Source organism: Suncus etruscus, chromosome 9, assembly GCF_024139225.1.
Source record: "Suncus etruscus isolate mSunEtr1 chromosome 9, mSunEtr1.pri.cur, whole genome shotgun sequence".
NCBI lineage: Eukaryota > Metazoa > Chordata > Mammalia > Eulipotyphla > Soricidae > Suncus > Suncus etruscus.
Window position 1 is genome coordinate 16,934,743 of NC_064856.1, and position 19,343 is coordinate 16,954,085.

Genomic DNA, 19,343 nt, shown 5'->3' on the forward strand with positions numbered 1-19,343 from the left:
GACCTACTCGCTGGGCTATCATTACAGCCCAATACTAATCCAATCATTTGCATGTTCGGTTTTTGGGGGCTATGGGAGTTGGTTGACATAGAGACAGACAAATCCCATAATCCATAAGGGGCAGAGATTGAGGATTGAAGCCAGGGTTCCACAATAGTAGGCCAACACTCCATAACTGAGCTATAAGCCACTTCATATTATTTCCTATCACTGCTACCACAGAACACTTGGATTTTATTTTCTTCCTTTAAATATTTAATGTAAGGGAACCAAGAATCACACTCTATTATCATTGGTCCAACCTCTTAAAAGCTGTCTTGCTTTCTGCAGCTGTGTCACTGGGAGAGAGGGCAATTGGGATCTCTTTATCTATGATTGAGCCAGCTGCCAGTGGCTCCAGATAGGTCCTGAAATTACTCCCACCCGCCTGCAGCCTTTCTAATCCATCTCCTCATCTGCGTGAACAATTTTCTAGACCCTGGTGTCAGTGGCACAGAAAGAGCAAAACCTGCTCTGCACTTGTTCCTCAAGAAACCCAAACTCAGGGGCTGGAGCCATAGCACAGCAGTAAGGCATTTACCTTGCATGTGGCCAACACAGGACGTACCCCAGTTCGAATCCCAGCATCCCATATGGTCCCCCAAGTCTGCCAGAAGCGACTTCTGAGAGCAGAGCCAGGAATAAGTCTTGAGCGCCGCCGGGTGTGACCCAAAAACCAAAAACAAACCAAAAACAAAAAACACACAAAAGCCACTCTACTCTTCAGATCCAGTCTTCACTTTTCTAAACTCTTTGTTCCTCACAAAGAGTTCCTTACAATCAAGGAAGACTTGTCCATTAGCCCTGTCCTGGCATGATAATCCCCTCTGAAGGCCACTACTTATACTCCAGTCTGGCTTGCATGCAGCCAACCTGGGTTCAAATCCTGGCATCCCAAATGGTCACCCAAACCTACCAAGAGTGATTTCTGAATGCAGAGTCATTCAGAAATGAATGAGCACCACCAGGTAAGGCAAAAAACAAACAAACAAAACAAGGGCCCGGAGAGATAGCACAGCGGCGTTTGCCTTGCAAGCAGCCGATCCAGGACCAAAGGTGGTTGGTTTGAATCCTGGTGTCCCATATGGTTCCCCGTGCCTGCCAGGAGCTATTTCTGAGCAGACAGCCAGGAGTAACCCCTGAGCACCGCCGGGTGTGACCCAAAAACAAAAACAAAAAAAAACCCTCCAGCTTTAGACCCAGGCTGAGACAGTCCACCACAGAGCTGGCTAGAGGTAAGGGTGGGAGAAAGCACAGATTGTGGGCAAAGAACATTCGTTTTTAATTTGGGGACACATCTTGTTTGTCTAGGGCAGTTGTCGGCAACCTGTGGCTCGTGAGTCACATATGGCTCTTTACACTTTTAATTTGGCTCTTCTGTGTGCCAGGCGGCCGCTCCAGGAGTCAGGACTCGGCTCCTGGCCTCTGTCAGTGTGCGCTCTGTGTGGCTCTCAAAATAAATTTCAATCGTGGTTTTGGCGAGATTTGGCTCAGTTGAAAAAAAAAGGTTGCCGACCACTGGTCTAGGGGGTGGAGAGTACACCAAGCAGCTCTACCAGCGGGTTCACAGTTCTAACAACAGATCGAGGATAGGAAGGTACCCTACCATCAAGCTCCTTCTCAATGGAGTCCATCCTATGCGTGACTTCATCCTGAAGCGACTCCACGTGGGTTAGCAGGTTGAATTGCCACTGTTGTTGGGAGCTGTGCAGCCCCTCCCCACCTCTGTCTAGCAGTTTCCGGGTAGGAGTTTCCTCAGGAAGGGTCTTTTTGGAGATATAATCTCTCACCTAGGGAGACAACGACATTTTTTTTTTTACATTTTTAAAAAATTTATTTTATTTTTTCATAAATCAACAACATTTAAGTTATGAGGCATAGGTAATTAATTCCTAAGACTTATTCCAAAAATGCACAGGGGGAAATCAGCTTCTGTCCATGAAAAACCCACTTCAGTCAAGATTCCTTGACTACTCCCCACTCCTCCTCTGGGCGCCTCCTTATCTGGAGTTCCAATGGGGAGTTCCAGCCCCACTGCCGACCAGCCAATTTGCTTAGGGCTGAATTAGGTCTTACAGCATGGTTCTAGAGTCCTGATGAGTCAACATGTGAGTTACACAATCTAGTTATTTCTTACAGGGGCCACAGCCAGTATTGCTTGGCCTGGCAATAATAGTTCAATGATGGCAGAGTAGATACTCTAAGTAGGATAGTTCAATGATGGGAATGGAAGTATGGTGCTTGGAGGCCATCAGGGCCACACATAGCAGTTCTAAGGGCCACAAAAGTTATACTTGGTAGTGCTTGGAAGAGAGGGTTTATGTGATACCAGGTATCAAACTCTGAGCCACACACATGCTAGGCATACCATTTGAATATTCTTCTCAGCCCATAAATTAGTTTTAAGCATCAACATAAAATGTTTTAGATCTTGTGAAATGTGGCCAGAGATAATGCAGGGGTCTAGCCGCTTGCGTGTCACTGAGTCCAGCTCAAATCTCAGGATCACATATGGCTTCTGAGCACTTCCAGGAGAAAGCTAAGAGCAGAAAGACAACAACGAAAAATCTTGCAGGTAGCTGAGCCAATTCAATCCCTGGCATTGCAGATGGTCCCATAAGCACTGCCAGGAGTGACTCCTGAGCAGAGAAAGGAGAAAGCCGAGTACTGCTGAGAGTAATACGACAAAAACAAGACTCAAAATAAGTGGCTCTGTCCAGGCTAGAAATAGGGACCAATTGAGGCACAGGCCAACAGGCTTCTATTTCAGGGGATCCCTCTAAGCAACATAAATAATGCTGATGCTACCAATGCACAGGGTCAAGTCCGGAGAGAGAGGAGGAACCACATGGGTGAAGATCCCGAATCACACAGAGCCTCAACAATGGCTGGGGCCCAGCTGCAGTCCAGTGAATAGCTAAGAAGACATAGGCAAGGAGGATGGCAGAAAGGGACTCCATAAGGCAAAGACTTTAATGACCAACAGACTGAGGGTTGCACTTGGGAAAACTGGTGAAACCAGCAAAGATTGGGCAGCTACGGGCTGCTATCTCCCATCATATCCCATTAGGGCTGTGAGTGGGAGAGTTGGAATAAAGCCACTTTGGAGCTACACTGAAAAAACTGATGTTTACTAAGTACCCTAACATTCTTGGCTAAGGTTAACAGTAAGTATTAAGGGGGAAATTATAACATTCAAAAAAATTTACTGGGGCCGGGAAGGTGGCGCTAGAGGTAAGGTGTCTGCCTTACAAGCGCTAGCGTAGGAAGGACCGCGGTTCGATCCCTCGGCGTCCCATATGGTCTCCCCAAGCCAGGGGCGATTTCTGAGCTCATAGCCAGGAGTAACCCCTAAGCGTCAAACGGGTGTGGCCCAAAAACCAAAAAAAAAAAAAAATTACTTTCCTACTTGGCACCTTTTTTTTTTTTTGCTTGTTTTTATTGTTTTGGGTCACATCCAGTGGTACTCAGGCCTTGCTACTGCACTGCCCTAGCCCTACCCATTGTGCTCCTCTCCCCACCCTCAGTTCCATTGTGTGTTAAATCTCCTTGCAACTTCTCACAACCCCATGAATTATGTGATGATGTGAATTTTTCCTAGTAATCTGTATCACAAAGGGGCTCATCTGGATTTACATCCAATTAAACAGAATATCTCTGATAAGCAAACTTAAATATAGTTTTATAATAATATCTTAAATCCAGGAGGATAACTCTCAAAAGTACACTGACACCCAGTGAGGAGCAAAAGGGCTGCCTACCTTGGGGGAGCTGGGCTTGGGGTCACTGTCCCCCCTGCTTCGTTCTTGGTTGAGAGGCCAGCAGAGGCGTGGGGAGAGAGAGTCATCTCCATTCTCATGGAGGGGGCTGACTGCCTGATCCAGGGATGCACCCCGGGTCTCCACCACCAACTTCTGCTCCACGGCAGGGTAGTAGGTGCGCGGCTTCTGGTAGCAGTGCTCACTGGTGATGTAGGACTCCTCCAGGGAGCGGGGCAGGCCCAGGCCCGGGGACTTCTCTAGAACCTCACCATTCAAAGTTTGATAGCTTGGGGCCTCCTCTGTGCACTTGGATTCCAGGCTTCGGAGGTGCTTAGAATGAGAGCATGCCTCCCCTGAATGCTGTTTCCAAGGCTGACACCACAGCTGCAGGTCAGGATGCTCTCTGCTTCTGTTGGGAAGGCAACAGAAAAGAGTTTGAACACCGGGACTCCAACAGGGGTACTATAGCTTCCCTCCTCACACTAGGGAGATCAGCTCCAGTCTGGGCCACTTTGGCCACAAACTACTTGTTAGGCAGGTCAGAGAAATGGGCACCTGGGAGTATATGTCAAGTCTCTGGGGACCCCGAACAGCTGGCAGGTAACCCAAAAGGGCTCTAATCCTGTGCTTTCACTATGACACTGTCTGCCACCAGCCCCAAGCTGGATAAAGACTAAGTGAGGAATTCTGGTTGGTGATGATGGGTTTATCAACTGCAACGTCCTAAAAACAACTGTATATAGTCTTAATAGTCACCAAATGCCTGGTACATGATGGCAATCAAGAACAAACTGCAGCTGGGATTCAGAGTGGGGGACAGTCACCTAGATATATGCTATTAGTAATAAAGTATATTTGTTGGGAGGCAAGATAGGTAAGAGAACCACAGCCCTATACTCCAATATCAAATTCTTGAACATTCTAATTCCTTGTCTTCTGCTAACCATTCTAAAGAGAACATTTTATTCATCTATCTATTTTGGGTTTGGGGCCACATCCAGTAGTGCCCAGGGGACTACTTACAATTCAGTGCTTGGAAGTGAATCCCAGTGGTGCTTGGGGTACCATATTGTGGTACAGAATAGTACCTGAAGCTCCAGCATATAAAGTTCTTTATTTTTTTTTTAGTTTTTGGGCCACACCTGGCGGCACTCAGGGGTTACTCCTGGCTCTGCTCTGCACTTAGTAATTGCTCCTGGCAGGCACAGGGGACCATAAGGGATGCCGGGATATGAACCATCATTGGTCCTGGGTCGGCTGCTTGCTAGGCAAATGCCCTACTGCTGTGCTATCTCTCCGGTCCCAATACAGTTCATTATTAAAGAGAAGGAATCCATTCCCTTTCTGGACCAAAGATTCCTCTGAGAATCTGTTAAAGGTTCTACCTATATGTGCACATACAATGTTGTGAGTATACAAGAATCATTCACTATTTTGAGATTAACCTAGTAGAGTGTCATGTCATACATGATATATCACATAATATAGCCTATGTTATAATTAATTATAGAAAAAGGACACAAAAGTCCTGGGAAATTGGGGCCAAAGAGATAGCATGAAGGTAAGGCATTTGCCTCGCATGCAGAAGGACAGTGAATCCTGACTTCCCATATGGTTCCCCAAGCCTGCCAGGAGGGATTTCTGACCATAGAGGTAGAAGTAACCCCTGAGCACTGCTGGGTGTGACCCAAAAACCCAACCCCTCCAAAAAAAGACCTGGGAAATAGCTCTGATACACAGACTTTATGTGTGAAAGACAAAACTAGTGCCTTAAGCACCACAGAAAACAATTCCAATGAGCAAAGGGTAGCACTACCAGGTCTTCCCAAAATAAAAATAACAAATATAGGTAATAGAGGGTCAGAAATAGTACAGATAGAAGGGTACTTGTTTTGCACAGAGCAAAGCAGGTTCAATCCCGAGCATTCCATATGGTTCCAGAACCTGCCAGAAGTGATTCCTGAGTGCAGAGCCAGGAGTTATCCTGTTATCCTAAGCACCAGCAGGAAACACAGAATAGAAACTATAGAAGTGCAGCAATTTTAAGAGAAGGTATTTTTGAAAGTTTAATTTGTTATTTATTTACTGTTTTGGGGCCACACCTGCTGGCACTCAGGAGTTACTCCTGGCTCTGCACTCAGAAATTACTCCTAACAAGCTTGGGGGACCATGTGGGATGCCGGGGATCGAACCCAAGTTGGCCATGTGCAAAGCACATGCCCTACTTACTATGCCTCCACCCTGATTTAGTTTGGTTTATTAACTGTAAATAATATAAAATCTATTTACTATGAAGTGTGTATATGTGTGTATGTGTTGGATTTTTTTTGGTTTTTTTTGTTGCCGCTGTGCCATCTCTCCGGCCCCAATGTTTTAAAGTCACTATAAACTTCACCTTTCAACTCTCTCATCATATATAACTTCCACACATAAATTAATTGATAATTAACTTATTAAGGGGCTGGAGAAGTGGCGCTAGAGGTAAGGCATCTGTCTTGCAAGCGCTAGACTAGGACGGACATGGTTCAATCCCCCAGTGTCCCATATTGTCCCCTTAAGCCAGGGACGATTTCTGAGCATATAGTCAGGAGTAATCCCTGAGCGTCAAATGGGTGTGGCCCCCCAAAATTAACTTATTAAATCAATTAACTATTTAATTGATCACTAAATCATGGTCAATTTCATTATTTAAATTGAGCATGAAATTAGAGTCTGGTAGAGCACTTGCTTTGCATGTGGTTGACCTGAGTTTGATTCCTGACATTCCATATTGTCCCTGAGCTCTGTCAGGAGTGATCTCCGAACAAAGGGATGATATGATAGTCCTGGCAGGGGTCTTCAAACTACGGCCCGCGGGCCACATATTGTATTTGTTCCCGTTTTGTTTCTTCACTTCAAAATAAGATATATGCAGTGTACATAGGAATTTGTTCATAGTTTTTATTTTCACTATAGTCCGGTCCTTCAACAGTCTGAGGAACAGTGAACTGGCCCCCTGTTTAAAAAGTTTGAGGACCACTGGTCCTGAGCATTACGAAGTCCTGTTCTCCCCAACTCAAAACTCCTACACGGACACCAACCACCTCCACCCACCACTGATTATGAGCAGAGGGCACACAGCTCACATCCCTGCTTAGATTCCGTTGCTTCAGACAGCACAGAAATCAGGCTTGCTCCAAAACTGTAGGGGCCACACTTACTGCAAGATGCTCATCTTGAGCTGCAGGCCATGCAGAACCTCAATCACTCTTTGCACATCACCGAGAAGCTGGTGGGTGGCTACAATCTTCTTGGCATTCTGGTGGGAGTAGTTCTCTTCTAAAAATGCCAGGCCATGCATATGCCCCCTGCTTAACCACTCCTTGTCATACCAGTACTTGAAGCCAGGCCTTTGACCTAAAGCAGTGACGAGAGGGTTGAGAATACAATCTCTAAAGGGGACAGATAGTTTCATCATACACAATAATCTTTCATATCCTGTCTCCTACTTGATCACTTCCTTCCTTCTTTGCAGAAAGAAAACCTGAAGTTCTTGGCCCTCTTTAATTTACATTAACAGTTTTTCTAGCCATAGCTCCGCAAAACTTAAAAAAAAAAAATAAACCCAACTTGTTATGGATTGATAACTACCATCTGGCAAAAAAGAGTTTGATGATGGGTTTATTTTATTGTAGTATCACGGATTGAACCCAGGACCTTACACATGCACTGCAAATTTTCTACCCCTGAGCCACACTGCTAATCCTTCGGGTCTTAGATCATCAACCACCTAACAGATGATCTGATGACTTCAGGGGCCTGATCACAAGGTTCTGTAGAGAGGAATAAAACATAGTACTGGAAGACCAAACTAGAACATTGGAAGAAACTCTTTATTGGAAGAGTTTCACTGTTGTATATATGTGCCAAAACCCACTTTTTAAAAATCCGAAACAAGGGACTGGAGAGATAGCATGGAGGTAAGGGGTTTGCCTTTCATGCAGAAGGTCGGTGGTTCGAATCCCGGCATCCCATATGGTCCCCCAAGCCTGCCAGGAGCGATTTCTGAGTGTGGAGCCAGGAGTGACCCCCCGAGCACTGCCAAGTGTGACCCAAAAACCAAAAAATAAAATTTGAAACAAGCCAAGGAATCCCTATTCAGATGGTTAGGTTTTTCTGGCTTTACAAAATCATGGTGGGGATAAGCCTTGACTCTGTTAAGGACACCTGAAAAGGGGCCGGTGAGGTGGCGCTAGAGGTAAGGCTTGCAAGTGCTAGCCAAGGAAAGACCGAGGTTTGATCCCCCCCCCCCGGGGTCCCATATGGTACCCCCCTCCCCAAGCCAGGGGCAATTTCTAAGCGCTTAGCCAGGAGTAACCCCTGAGCATCAAACGGGTGTGGCCAAAAAAAAAAGGGGGGGGGGCACCTGAAAGATGGAGAGAAATTTACACCACTCATCATAGACTGGTAGGACTGGTGTCCGACAAGATTTAATTCCTGGTCTTTGAGATCCCACCACTCTATACTATTCTATGAATCACAGACTAATATTCTGAACATATTCTTTTCCAATAACAAAGAGATTCCTCCCTATAAACTAATTAATTAGTAAAAGCAGGCATAGAGTCATAATAGAGATTTCTGTCTCCAAAGAGGACCTTCTTATTGGAGATGAAATGTGGTGGCCATTATTCCCTGGACTACCAGTAATATCAAGATTTGACCCCATGAGTTTCAGTGCATGCAGTGGGTGCAATGCCTGCTTTAAATGAGGCCAATCTGAACTAGATCCCTGAACACAAAAAGACTGAGTAACTTGAGTGTGATTGAAAAATGAGGGCCGGAGAGATAGCATGAAGGTAGGGCGTTGCCTTGCATACAGAAGGATAGTGGTTCTAATCTTGGCATCCCATGTGGTCCCCTGAGCCTGCCAGGAGCGATTTCTGAGCTAGAGCCAGGAGTAACCCCTAAGTGCTGCCAGGTGTGACCCAAAAAACAAACAAACAATAAAAAAAAAAAGAAAAAAACTAAGACAATGTATCAAATTTGCTTTATGTTATTAGGAAAGTCATTCATATGCTCTGGGCATCTATTTCTTTCTCAAAACCAAAATTTGACTGAGAGGCATTCCTACCAGGCCTCATAGGAATAAAAAAAGTAATGAAAACAAGGCTCTCATGCAGTATTTAGCACTAAGGGCATCGTGGTGCTAAGACCCAGGGAAGAGATCTACAGGAGTGAAGGGAGATGTGAATGTCCCATTGATAGCCAAAACAAACTAAACCCACCACTGAGATCTCTGGAAAAGGAAAACCAAGAGTGAGGGGCTAGTCTGTGATGTGATCATAAGCCCAATGGATCCAGCTAAGTCACTAGTTAAATGCTCTGGCAGGCAGGATCCACATAATTATAACTTTCCCCTTCTCTCCCCACTGGCACTGCTTCCTTCCTAATGGCAATGAAGAAGGGACAGATGCCACTAGAAAGAGCAGAGGCAGTTTTCTAATCCCACAACAGCTCTGAAAAAATGAAGGGCTGAGACCACAGGTCTGTAGTCAGGAAATGTAAGGCCAGTGCCTCATCCACTGTACTATCATTCTGACCCCAGCCAGGAACTCTTCAGAAAAAGAAAACACTAGGGACAGGCGTGATAGTACAGCTAGTAGGGCACTAGACTTGCATGCAGTTGATCCGAGTTCAATCAATCTAAGGCATCCCATATGGTTCTCCAAGAGTGAGCACTGACTGCAGAGTCAGGACTAACACTAACACTGGCAGGTGTGTGGCCCCAAAACAAACAAAAAACTTCCTAAAACAGGAGCTGAGGTCAGATCCTTTCACAAGCCTGACACCCCCAAACCTACAAAGCATTCCTAGTTGTTTTTATTTGTTTGTTTTGTTTTTGTTTTTGGGCCACACCTGGTGATGCTCAGGGATTACTCCTGGCTATTGCTCCTGGCTTGGGGAACCATATGAGATGCTGGATGATCAAACCGTGGTCCGTCCAAGGTTAGCCGCTTGCCTTACCACTTGCACCACCACACTGGCCCCATTTTGTAGACTTTTTTTGTGCAATATAAAAACGTTTATAGAACTCTTTTTTTTTCCCTTTTTTTGATTTTTGGGCCACACCCAGCAGCTCTCAGGGGTTATTCCTGGCTCTGCACTCAGAAATCGTTTCTGGCAGACTCAGGGGACCACATGAGATGTTAGGGATCATATCTGGGTCCGTCCTGGGTCGACCACATGCAAGGCAAATGCCCTACTATACTATCATTTCTGCCCAAGAGATCAGTTCTTACATGTTTTTTTTTACCACCAACCAAGGAAAAATTCCACTAAGCTGGTGGTTTCCAATGAGTCAGTCAGCAGGTAGGCAGGTAGTTTAAAAATTATGGCTCTAGGGGCCGGAGAGATAGCACAGCGGCGTTTGCCTTGCAAGCAGCTGACCCAGGACCTAAGGTGGTTGGTTCAAATCCCGGCGTCCCACATGATCCCCCGTGCCTGCCAGGAGCTATTTCTAAGCAGACAGCCAGGAGTAACCACTGAGCACCGCCGGGTGTGGCCCAAAATTAAAAAAAAAAAAAAAAGTATGGCTCTAGATGAAGTTCTTTTTAGGTTCCCTAAGTTTGGATCAGCAACAAAAGTGAAGTGGGATGGGAATCCGGCTGATGCATGTCTCAGAGGGCACACAGTGGCTATGTCATTTTCAACTGGAGAAGGAAAAGGCTGCATATCATTGCCATCACAGACTCCAGAAATTCCTACCCTCCAGAAATTCCTACCTGGAGGGTCTTGGCAAATGTAACAGGTGTATTTTTCAGGCACATTTTCTTCCAGTAATCCCATGCAGACCCCATGCTGCCAGCACTGGCATTCTTCACACTGTGAGAATTAAAGAAGGAATAAAATTAAACTCAGAGGTTATTCAACATCCAGGTCTAAGATCTATTTGTGGGGGCAGCAGGTTCTGAGAGGGAGATAGGAGGGAAAGAGCGGACTTCATGGGAGCTGAGAGATCCTGATATTCCAGCCTCAAGTCAAGGTCAGTTCTCTAGAATTGCATGGTACTTCAAGCAGAGATGAGGTGTACCTGAGCACCTTTAGCTGTGGCCCTCAAACCAACAAATAATGAAATAAAAATTAAAAAAGAAGGCTGGTTGAGAGAGCTGAGTAGGCTGAGCAGAGCACAATGCTTTGCTCTCCAACACCACAAAGTCTCCCTGCAGAAACCAAGCAGGGAGTAACCCCTGAGCACCTTAGGTATGACTCCCCAAACAAAAATGTGAACCTACAAACCACATGTTAAGTGCTTTAAGTGATCAATAGTTAATGAGGCAACTGTATTGGATAGCCTGAATAAAAAACACTTTGCACAATTAGTGGTTTTGGGGGAGCTGGAATGATAGTACAGCTGGTAGAACACTTGCCTTGTATGTGGCATACCGGAGTTTGAACCCATATGGTCCCCCAAGCCTGCCATGAGTAATCCCTAACACAGAGCCAAGAGTAACCTGAGCACTGCTGGGTGTGGTCCCCAATACAAACGACAACAATAAATGCTTATTTATTCCCCCCCTCCACTTTTATTCTCCCAGGAAAAATAATTAAAAAAGTATTTTCACTTCTATTTCTAGGTGCTTTCACTTTCTGATTAGTTTTTTTTTTTTTTTTTGGGGGGGGGGGCACATCCAGCAGCACTCAGGGGTTACTCCTGGCTCTGTGCTCAGAAATCTATCCTGGTTGGCATAGGGGACCATGTGGGATGCTGTGATTCAAACCACCGTCAACCCTGGGTTGGCCACTTGTAAGGCAAATGCCCTACCACTGTGCTATCTCTCTGGCCCATTTTCTGATTAGTTTTTAGGGAGAAAGACTTATTCATCTCCTTAGAGAAAAGCTAAGTTGAATTAACACAAAGCTGAGTTTGGATTCTGGTTCAGACTCCTTAGCTGTGTGTCTTAGCACAGGCCATTTCCCCCTAGACTGTTTCCTATCTACAAGATGGAATACTTTTCCTATCTGCTTATGGAGGCTGCTTGAAGAAACTAACACGTCATTTTCTAAAGACCCATGCCAGAGTCCAGAACAAAGCTGTAGTAAGAGTCTTTTACTACTAAAAGTGGACAAGTGTTGGGTGCTCTTCTAGTTCTATGTGATGGAAACCAGGCCCACCTGGATCATGAAGTCATTTTCTTCCTGGATCTCACAGATGCAGCGCACCACTTCAAAATCATAGCGTTCGTCTGTGTCCAGTTCTTCATCAGGATTGGTGGTCACATCGATGTCTGGAGCATACTCCTCATCACTCCAAAAAAAACTTTCAGAAGAGGACATGCTCAGATTATCCTCCTCTGAGAGGAAAAAAAAAACAACAGTCACCATTAAAAATCATTGCTGAAAATACTTATTTACCTGCCAGGGTCTCCCAACAATCGGTAAGCATTCTCAGTCACTGGAGCTGATGGTTCAGTGCAGTGCTGCTCCAGTCCTGCAGTGGCGGAAACTACCCAGACCACCTATGCAATGCTGGGGGCCTCAAGGGCCACACTCAAATTCTTGGATGCAACCTTTGCACATGGTGATGCCAGGGGTCCATGTGGTACCAAAAGTGAAGCCAGGTCAAGTACCAGGCTAGGCAAATACTGTAAGGGCTGTACTATCTCCCAGCCTAATAAAACATGTTTAAACTCTAGACAGTAGAGAGTAGGATAAACCTTACGGCTCCACACTTCAGTGAACTGTCACAGAGAGGAGAAATGAGGACCACCTTTTCCTGGGAGTGTCACCCAGTAATGCCTGACAAAACATGCTGCCTGGCTGTGGGACACTATTCTGAGTGAGGAGCAAAGTAAGTGGCAACTCTCATTCACAGTTTGTTTACTAAGAAGCTACAACTCCCTATGAAGACACAGAGCCACTTCACCAAAATCACCACTAGGCCCAAATGATAGCCACCTTAAGCTCTGCATTCCAGGCACCAGAACTAGAATCACTAAGCTTAGTACCTGACTATTTATAGTTAAAAGTAATATATAGGGGCCAGAGAGATAGCATGGAGGTAAGACGTTTGCCTTGCATGCAGAAGGATGGTGGTTCGAATCTCGGCATCCTATATGGTCCCCCGAGCCTGCCAAAAGCAATTTCTGAGTGTGGAGCCAGGAGTAACCCCTGAGCGCTGCCCAATGTCACCCAAAAAAAAAAAAAAAAAAAAAAAGGTAATATATAGGGGCCAGAGCAATAGCACAGCAGTAAAGTGTTTGCTTGCATGCAGCCAACACAGGACAGACCCTGGTTCGAATCCCAGCATCCCATAGGGTCCCCTGAGCCTGCCAGTAGCAACTTTTGAATGCAGAGCCAGGTGTGACCCAAAAGCAAAAAAAAAAAAAAAAAAAAAGTAACCTATGTATTTTCAAGCTACTAAATAGGTCTTAATCTATTAATCCTGGACTGCGAAGCCACATGTGACTACTGAAAACTTCAATATCTTATATTGTCAGCCCAGTAGTATGACAGAAAATCTAATGGATTACAAAGTAATCTACCCACCAAGATCATCCTAAACAGTAAAACTAAAGACTCAAGTAGAACCAACCACAGCCCATTAAATCATTAGACACTGACTTTAGCACCACCATGACGAAACAGAACAATCATTTCAGACTACCTGTGTTAATCTAAGTTTTGAGAATTCCATTTGCCCCTGTGTTGTAACAAGCAATATGAAGTAAATGTGTTCGTGCCTGCATGGTGGCAGGCTATGGTGGTGGGTGGAAGATTGGGGACACTGGTGAAAGGAAGGTCACAATGGTAGAGGAATTAGAGTCTGAAATTACTGTATTGTGAACAGCAAATCATGAATTGGTAAATCACGGTATTATAATAAATATTAGAGAAAAATACTTTGTTTTGTTGTGGGGCCACACCCAGCAACGCTCAGGGGTTACTCCTGACTATGCGTTCAGAAATCACTCCTGGCTTGGGGCACCATATGGACCGCTGTGGGGAGGGGAACTGAACCTTGGTCCGTCCTAGGTCAGCCGCGTGCAAGGCAAATGCCCTACAGCTGCGCCACTGCTCCAGCCCCAGAAAAAAATACTTTAAAAACCATGGAAAAGGGCCCAGAGAGATAGCACAGCGGCATTTGCCTTGCAAGCAGCCGATCCAGGACCAAAGGTGGTTGGTTTGAATCCCGGTGTCCCATATGGTCCCCCGTGCCTGCCAGGAGCTATTTTTGAGCAGATAGCCAGGAGTAACCCCTGAGCACCGCCAGGTGTGACCCAAAAACCAAAAAAAAAAAACAAAAAACAAAAACAAACAAACATGGAGAAGAGGATATTGATGAGAAAGGGTTGAGAGGATCTGTTTTAGTGGAATAAACCACAGCAAAGTTGATGACAAAAAATGCTCAGGGTGCTCAGACAAAAAAGTCATTGGAGGGGCTAGAGCAGCAGAGTAGAGTAGAGTGTTTGCTTTACATGCAGCCAATCTAGGTTTGATCCCTGGCATCCTATGCCTGCCAGGAGTAATTTCTAAGCACAGAGTCAGAAGTAATAACTGAACACCACCAGGTGTGGCCCAAACCTCACAACACCCACCCCAAACAAAATCATCAGAATAATCCTAAATTCTGATAGAAAATTTGAGGCGGCCCAGAGTTTCTACAGACAACATAGCTGGCAAAACTTTAAGACTGTCATATGTAGTTAAATTAAATCAATGTAGACGTTAGTGTAAAGTATACTATATTGTATTCTCAAATCAAGGTCTGTTTCACATCACTAGAAACTGAGAAATTGGGGCCGGCGTGGTGGCGCTAGAGGTAAGGTGCCTGCCTTGCCTGCACTAGCCTAGAACAGACCTGGGTTCAATCCCCCGGCATCCCATATGGTCCCCCAAGCCAGGTGCGATTTCTGAGCTCATAGCCAGGAGTAACCCCTGAGCGTCACCGGGTGTGGCCCAAAAAACAAAAAAAAAGAAGAAAAAAAAGAAACTGAGAAATTATATTGTAAAAGAGAAAACCCTACTTTTTTTAATTAAAATTTACATTTTACTTATAAAAAAACTTACAGGGCTAGAGTGATAGCACAGAGGGTAGGGCATTTGCCTTACATGCAGCTGACCTGGGTTCAATTCCCAGAATCCCATGTGCTCCCAAGTATGACAGGAGCAATTTCTGAGTGTAGAGCCTATGAATAGTCCGTGAGCACCACCGGGTGTGGCCAACAAAGAACTTACAGTTATAAAACTTTCGAGAAATCCCATAAATATTCCAAGAAGAAACGGTCTGACATTATATGGAATATCATGAAGTATATCTTTAATATGTAAACACAAACATATAATTAAATTATCTAAGTTCCTAGAAATATAGATAACTGGAAAAGGTATCAACTATTATGCTGTTTGAGCTTTATACTATAAATCTCCCAATTAGCTTTGAGGAAATTCCATAGCAAAGCATAGCTCTATGGTTAATGTACTTGTCTCCTGAAGACTATCATAGGGGAACCATATAAAATAATACCTTATATATATCTGTACTTTGGGAATTTTTTTCTTTTAAATAATTTTAAGTACATGGCTACAAAAATGTTCGTAGTTGGGTTTCATACACCTCTTTACCAGTATAACTTTCCTGCCACCAATGTTCCCCATTTCCCTCCTCCCCAACCCCTGCCGTCTTCAAAATAGGCATTCTATTTCTCTCTCTCTCATTATCATTGTCATGGTAGTTGTTGGTAGAGTTATTTCTCTGGCTATGTTCACCACTCTTTGTTAAGTTTCATATCATGGGCTGGTTCTTCAGGCCTTAATCTCTTTTTTTTTTTTTTTTTTTGATTTTTGGATCACACCTGGCAGTGCTAAGGGGTTACTCCTGGCTCTAGGCTCAGAAATCGTTCCTGGCAGGCTCAGGGGACCATGTGGGATGCCGAGATTCGAACCACTGACCTTCTGAATGCAAGGCAAACGCCTTACCTCCATGCTATCATGCTATCTCTCCAGGCCCCCCCCCACCAGGCCTTAATCTCTTGTCTTAATCTCTTATTGTCTCCAGGTATTATTACCATATTATCTTTTACTTTTCTTATATCCCACAGACGATGAGACTACTCTATGTCTATCACTCTCTCTCTGACTAATTTCATTCAGCATAATAGTCTCAATGTCATGACTTCATTTTTCCAAATGGCAGCACAGTATTCCATTTTGTAGATGTACCACTATTTCCTTAGCCACTCATCTGTTGTCAAGCACCTGGGTTGTTTCCAAATTCTGGCTATTGTAAACAGTGCTACAACAAACAGGAGTGCAGAGGGCATTTTTGTATTGTGCTTTTGAGTTCCTAGGGTATAATGTTAGAAGTGGTATTGCTGGATCATATGGGAGCTCAATTTCCAGGGATTTTTTTTGTTTTGTTTTTGGGTCACACCCAGCAGTGCTCAGGGGTTACTCCTGGCTCTGTGCTCAGAAATCGCTCCTGGCAGGCACGGGGGACCATATGGGATACCGGGATTTAAACCACTGTTGGTCCTGGATCGGCTGCTTGCAAGGCAAATGCCTTAGCGCTATGCTATCCTCCGGCCCCTCAATTTCCAATTTTTTGAGATATCTCCATATTGTTTTCCTGGACTAGACAACACACACACACACACACACACACACACACACACACACACACACACACACACACACACACACACACACACTCTTTCTCTCTCTCTCTCTGATCCATATAGACTACTTATTCTCCCACTGGCTGTAGATAGTGATCTTGGCTATAGACATATGACTTGGAAATATCTATGACACAATCAACTTCAACTCAAAGTTAGAGAGAACAGAAAGACAGGTAATGTACAGCTACTAGGTTTGTTTTATTTGACAGATGTGTTATTTTTTTAGTTGTTTACTTTATTCACTTGTTTGTTTGATTTGTTGGTTTTTGAGTCACACCCAGTGGCACTCAGCTGTTAATCCTGGCTCTGCATTCAGAAATCGTTCTTAGGGGCGGAGATATAACATGGAGGCCTATAGGGCATTTGCCTTGCATGTAGAAGGACGGTGGTTCAAATCCTGGCATCTCATATGATCCCCAAGCCTGCCAGGAGCGATTTCTGAGTGTAGAGCCAGGAGTAACCCCTGAGCACTGCTGGGTGTGACCCAAAAACCAAAAAAAAAAAAAAAAAAAAAAAAAAAAGAAATCACTCCTGGCAGGCTAGGGGGACCATGAAGGATGCTGGGAATCAAACCGTGTCTGTCTTTTTTTTTTTTTTTTTTTTTGCAAGGCAAATGACCTAACACTGTGTTATCACCCTGGACCTGATTTGTTTGTTTTTGTACCACACCCTTCGGCACTCAGGGTTTACTCCTGGCTCTGCATTCAGAAATCACTCTTGGCTTTTTATTTGAAAAAGAAACATAATGGGGGATTAGAAGATAGTACAACCAGTAAAGCACATTGCTAATATTTCTGATATGGCCTGCCCGAGCAATACCAAGTGTGAGCCTAATAGCTCCTGAATACTATCAATATGACATCCTGATCATTATTAGAAATGGATTAAAAAAAAAAAAGAAATAAGAAATGGATTCAATAAAAATATTAATAATTGGGCCCGGAGAGATAGCACAGCGGCGTTTGCCTTGCAAGCAGCCAATCCAGGACCAAAGGTGGTTGGTTCGAATCCCGGTGTCCCATATGGTCCCCCGTGCCTGCCAGGAGCTATTTCTGAGCAGACTGCCAGGAGTAACCCCTGAGCACCGCCGGGTGTGACCCAAAAACCAAAAAAAAAAAAAATAATAATAATAATTAGGGGCCAGAAAGATAGTACAGCCTACCTGGGTCCAATCCCCAGCATTTCATAAAGTGAGTGCTTCAGTGCTTCCAGAAGTGAATCATGAACACAGAGTCATAGAAGGAATTCCTGAAGAAAAACGTGTATGGACCCCAAGCAAACCAACCAACAAACAAAAAAAAAAAAACAAAAAAAAAACCTCAAAATATAATAAATTAAGCCCAGGATGCAGCTCAATAGTAGAGCACATATTTGACATGTATGAGGCCCTAGTTTCAATCTCTATCACACAAACATCAAAAAAAGATTACATTTGCAAAGGCCTGGAGGAGTTTCTAGTATCAACATGACTTTCCTGGCTCAGACTTTAGTACTATCAATGAGAGTGTGGAGAGTTTCCTTACCTGACACTTTCCCCTTCCCTTTGTGGTTTCCGGAATCTGAGCCATGGACCTGTGGGCTCATATGTGTCCCAGGCTTATTCGAGGATGCACACCTAGTGACAAAGGTTGTGGGTGGAGAAGGTTCCTGGGAGGTGTCACTGATCTCCTCACTACAGGGGCAATCTGGAAAAAATAAAGATCAGGAAGGAATTTGCATGTCCAAAAATTATCAGAGCATTCCAGGATCAATCCCACCTAGGTAAGAGCTCTGCTATTTTTAAGAGGTTTAGGATCAATTTAACTGCAGATTGGTTTCATGCAGTGCTTGACACTGTCATAACAAGCTAAGCCCTGTGCTTATGTCTCTGGAGCTGAGAGTTCCTGTGTCCTACTTCAAACTCCGCTTCGAAAAGCTATGCCTTGCAAAACGTGCTCATTGTAGCCATTAATCCAGACATCACCTCTGATTAAAAAATCAGCTCAAATTATTTTACATATTTTTGTTTTGCAGGTTAAAGTTTTTTTGTTTTTTTGTTTTTTTTTAATAAAGATACTATTTACGGGGGAGGGAGTCAAAAATGTTTTCTTTTGGGGCCTGGAAGGTGGTGCTAGAGGTAAGGTGTCTGCCTTGCAAGCGCTAGTGTAGGACAGACGGCTGTTCGATCCCCTGGCATCCCATATGGTCCCCCCAAGCCAGGAGGGATTTCTGAGCGCATAGCTAGGAATAACCCCTGAGCGTCAAATGGGTGTGGCCCAAAAACAAAACAAACAAACAAACAAACAAAAACTTTTTCTTCTTCTTAGGGGGGCATGACAGAAAATAGTTGAGAAGCACTGGTATAATGGATGAATTTTGAGATTAAGGTTTCTCTTCTCCAAAACCTTAAAATCTAAAAGCTGTCTCTAAATAATGAACTGTTATTCTTTCCCCCTGCTTAAGAGCTCAGAAACATACTTGGAGCAATGGCCAATGCACAAAGCCAGGCAAGAGGCAAGCTGGGTGCATGCCTAGCAGTGTGGCCTGGGTGAGTGAGCCTTTCCGAAGATGTCAAAGCAGGCCCAAAGACGGAGCTGGGTTCTGAGTAAACAGCTCCCCAACCCACACCCCAGCTAAGGAAATCCAAGAAACTTGAGAAAATTACCAGGTTTGGTTTTCTTTTTCTTTTTCTTTTTCTTCTTTGACTTCACTCTCACAAACTCCTTGAATTTCTTCTCTTTATTTTTTTCCTTGTCCTTTGCAGCTAGAATTAAATACAATTCTTAAATATTGCCATCCTAATACTATTTCTAAAACTGGAATTTTTTTTCTTTCATTCTTTTTCTTTCTTCGTGTCTGTGGATTGAGGGGGGATTGAGGGACATACACAGTAGTGTTCAGGGCT

The 19,343-nt window shown here is 44.3% G+C and overlaps 1 protein-coding gene across 3 annotated transcripts in view; it reads right to left on the bottom strand.

The window, feature by feature from the left end:
• Positions 1-19,343, bottom strand: part of PHF20 (PHD finger protein 20) — a 121,812-nt gene that overhangs the window by 3,394 nt on the left and 99,075 nt on the right. For all 3 annotated transcript variants that reach the window (XM_049779142.1, XM_049779144.1, XM_049779143.1), the window contains 7 exons: positions 19,104-19,202; positions 17,983-18,144; positions 11,955-12,133; positions 10,565-10,664; positions 7,001-7,196; positions 3,801-4,209; positions 1,646-1,829 (listed from right to left, as the gene is read on the bottom strand). In XM_049779142.1, coding sequence (XP_049635099.1) covers positions 1,646-1,829; positions 3,801-4,209; positions 7,001-7,196; positions 10,565-10,664; positions 11,955-12,133; positions 17,983-18,144; positions 19,104-19,202 — 1,329 coding nt within the window. The remainder of the gene's footprint in view (positions 1-1,645; positions 1,830-3,800; positions 4,210-7,000; positions 7,197-10,564; positions 10,665-11,954; positions 12,134-17,982; positions 18,145-19,103; positions 19,203-19,343) is intronic.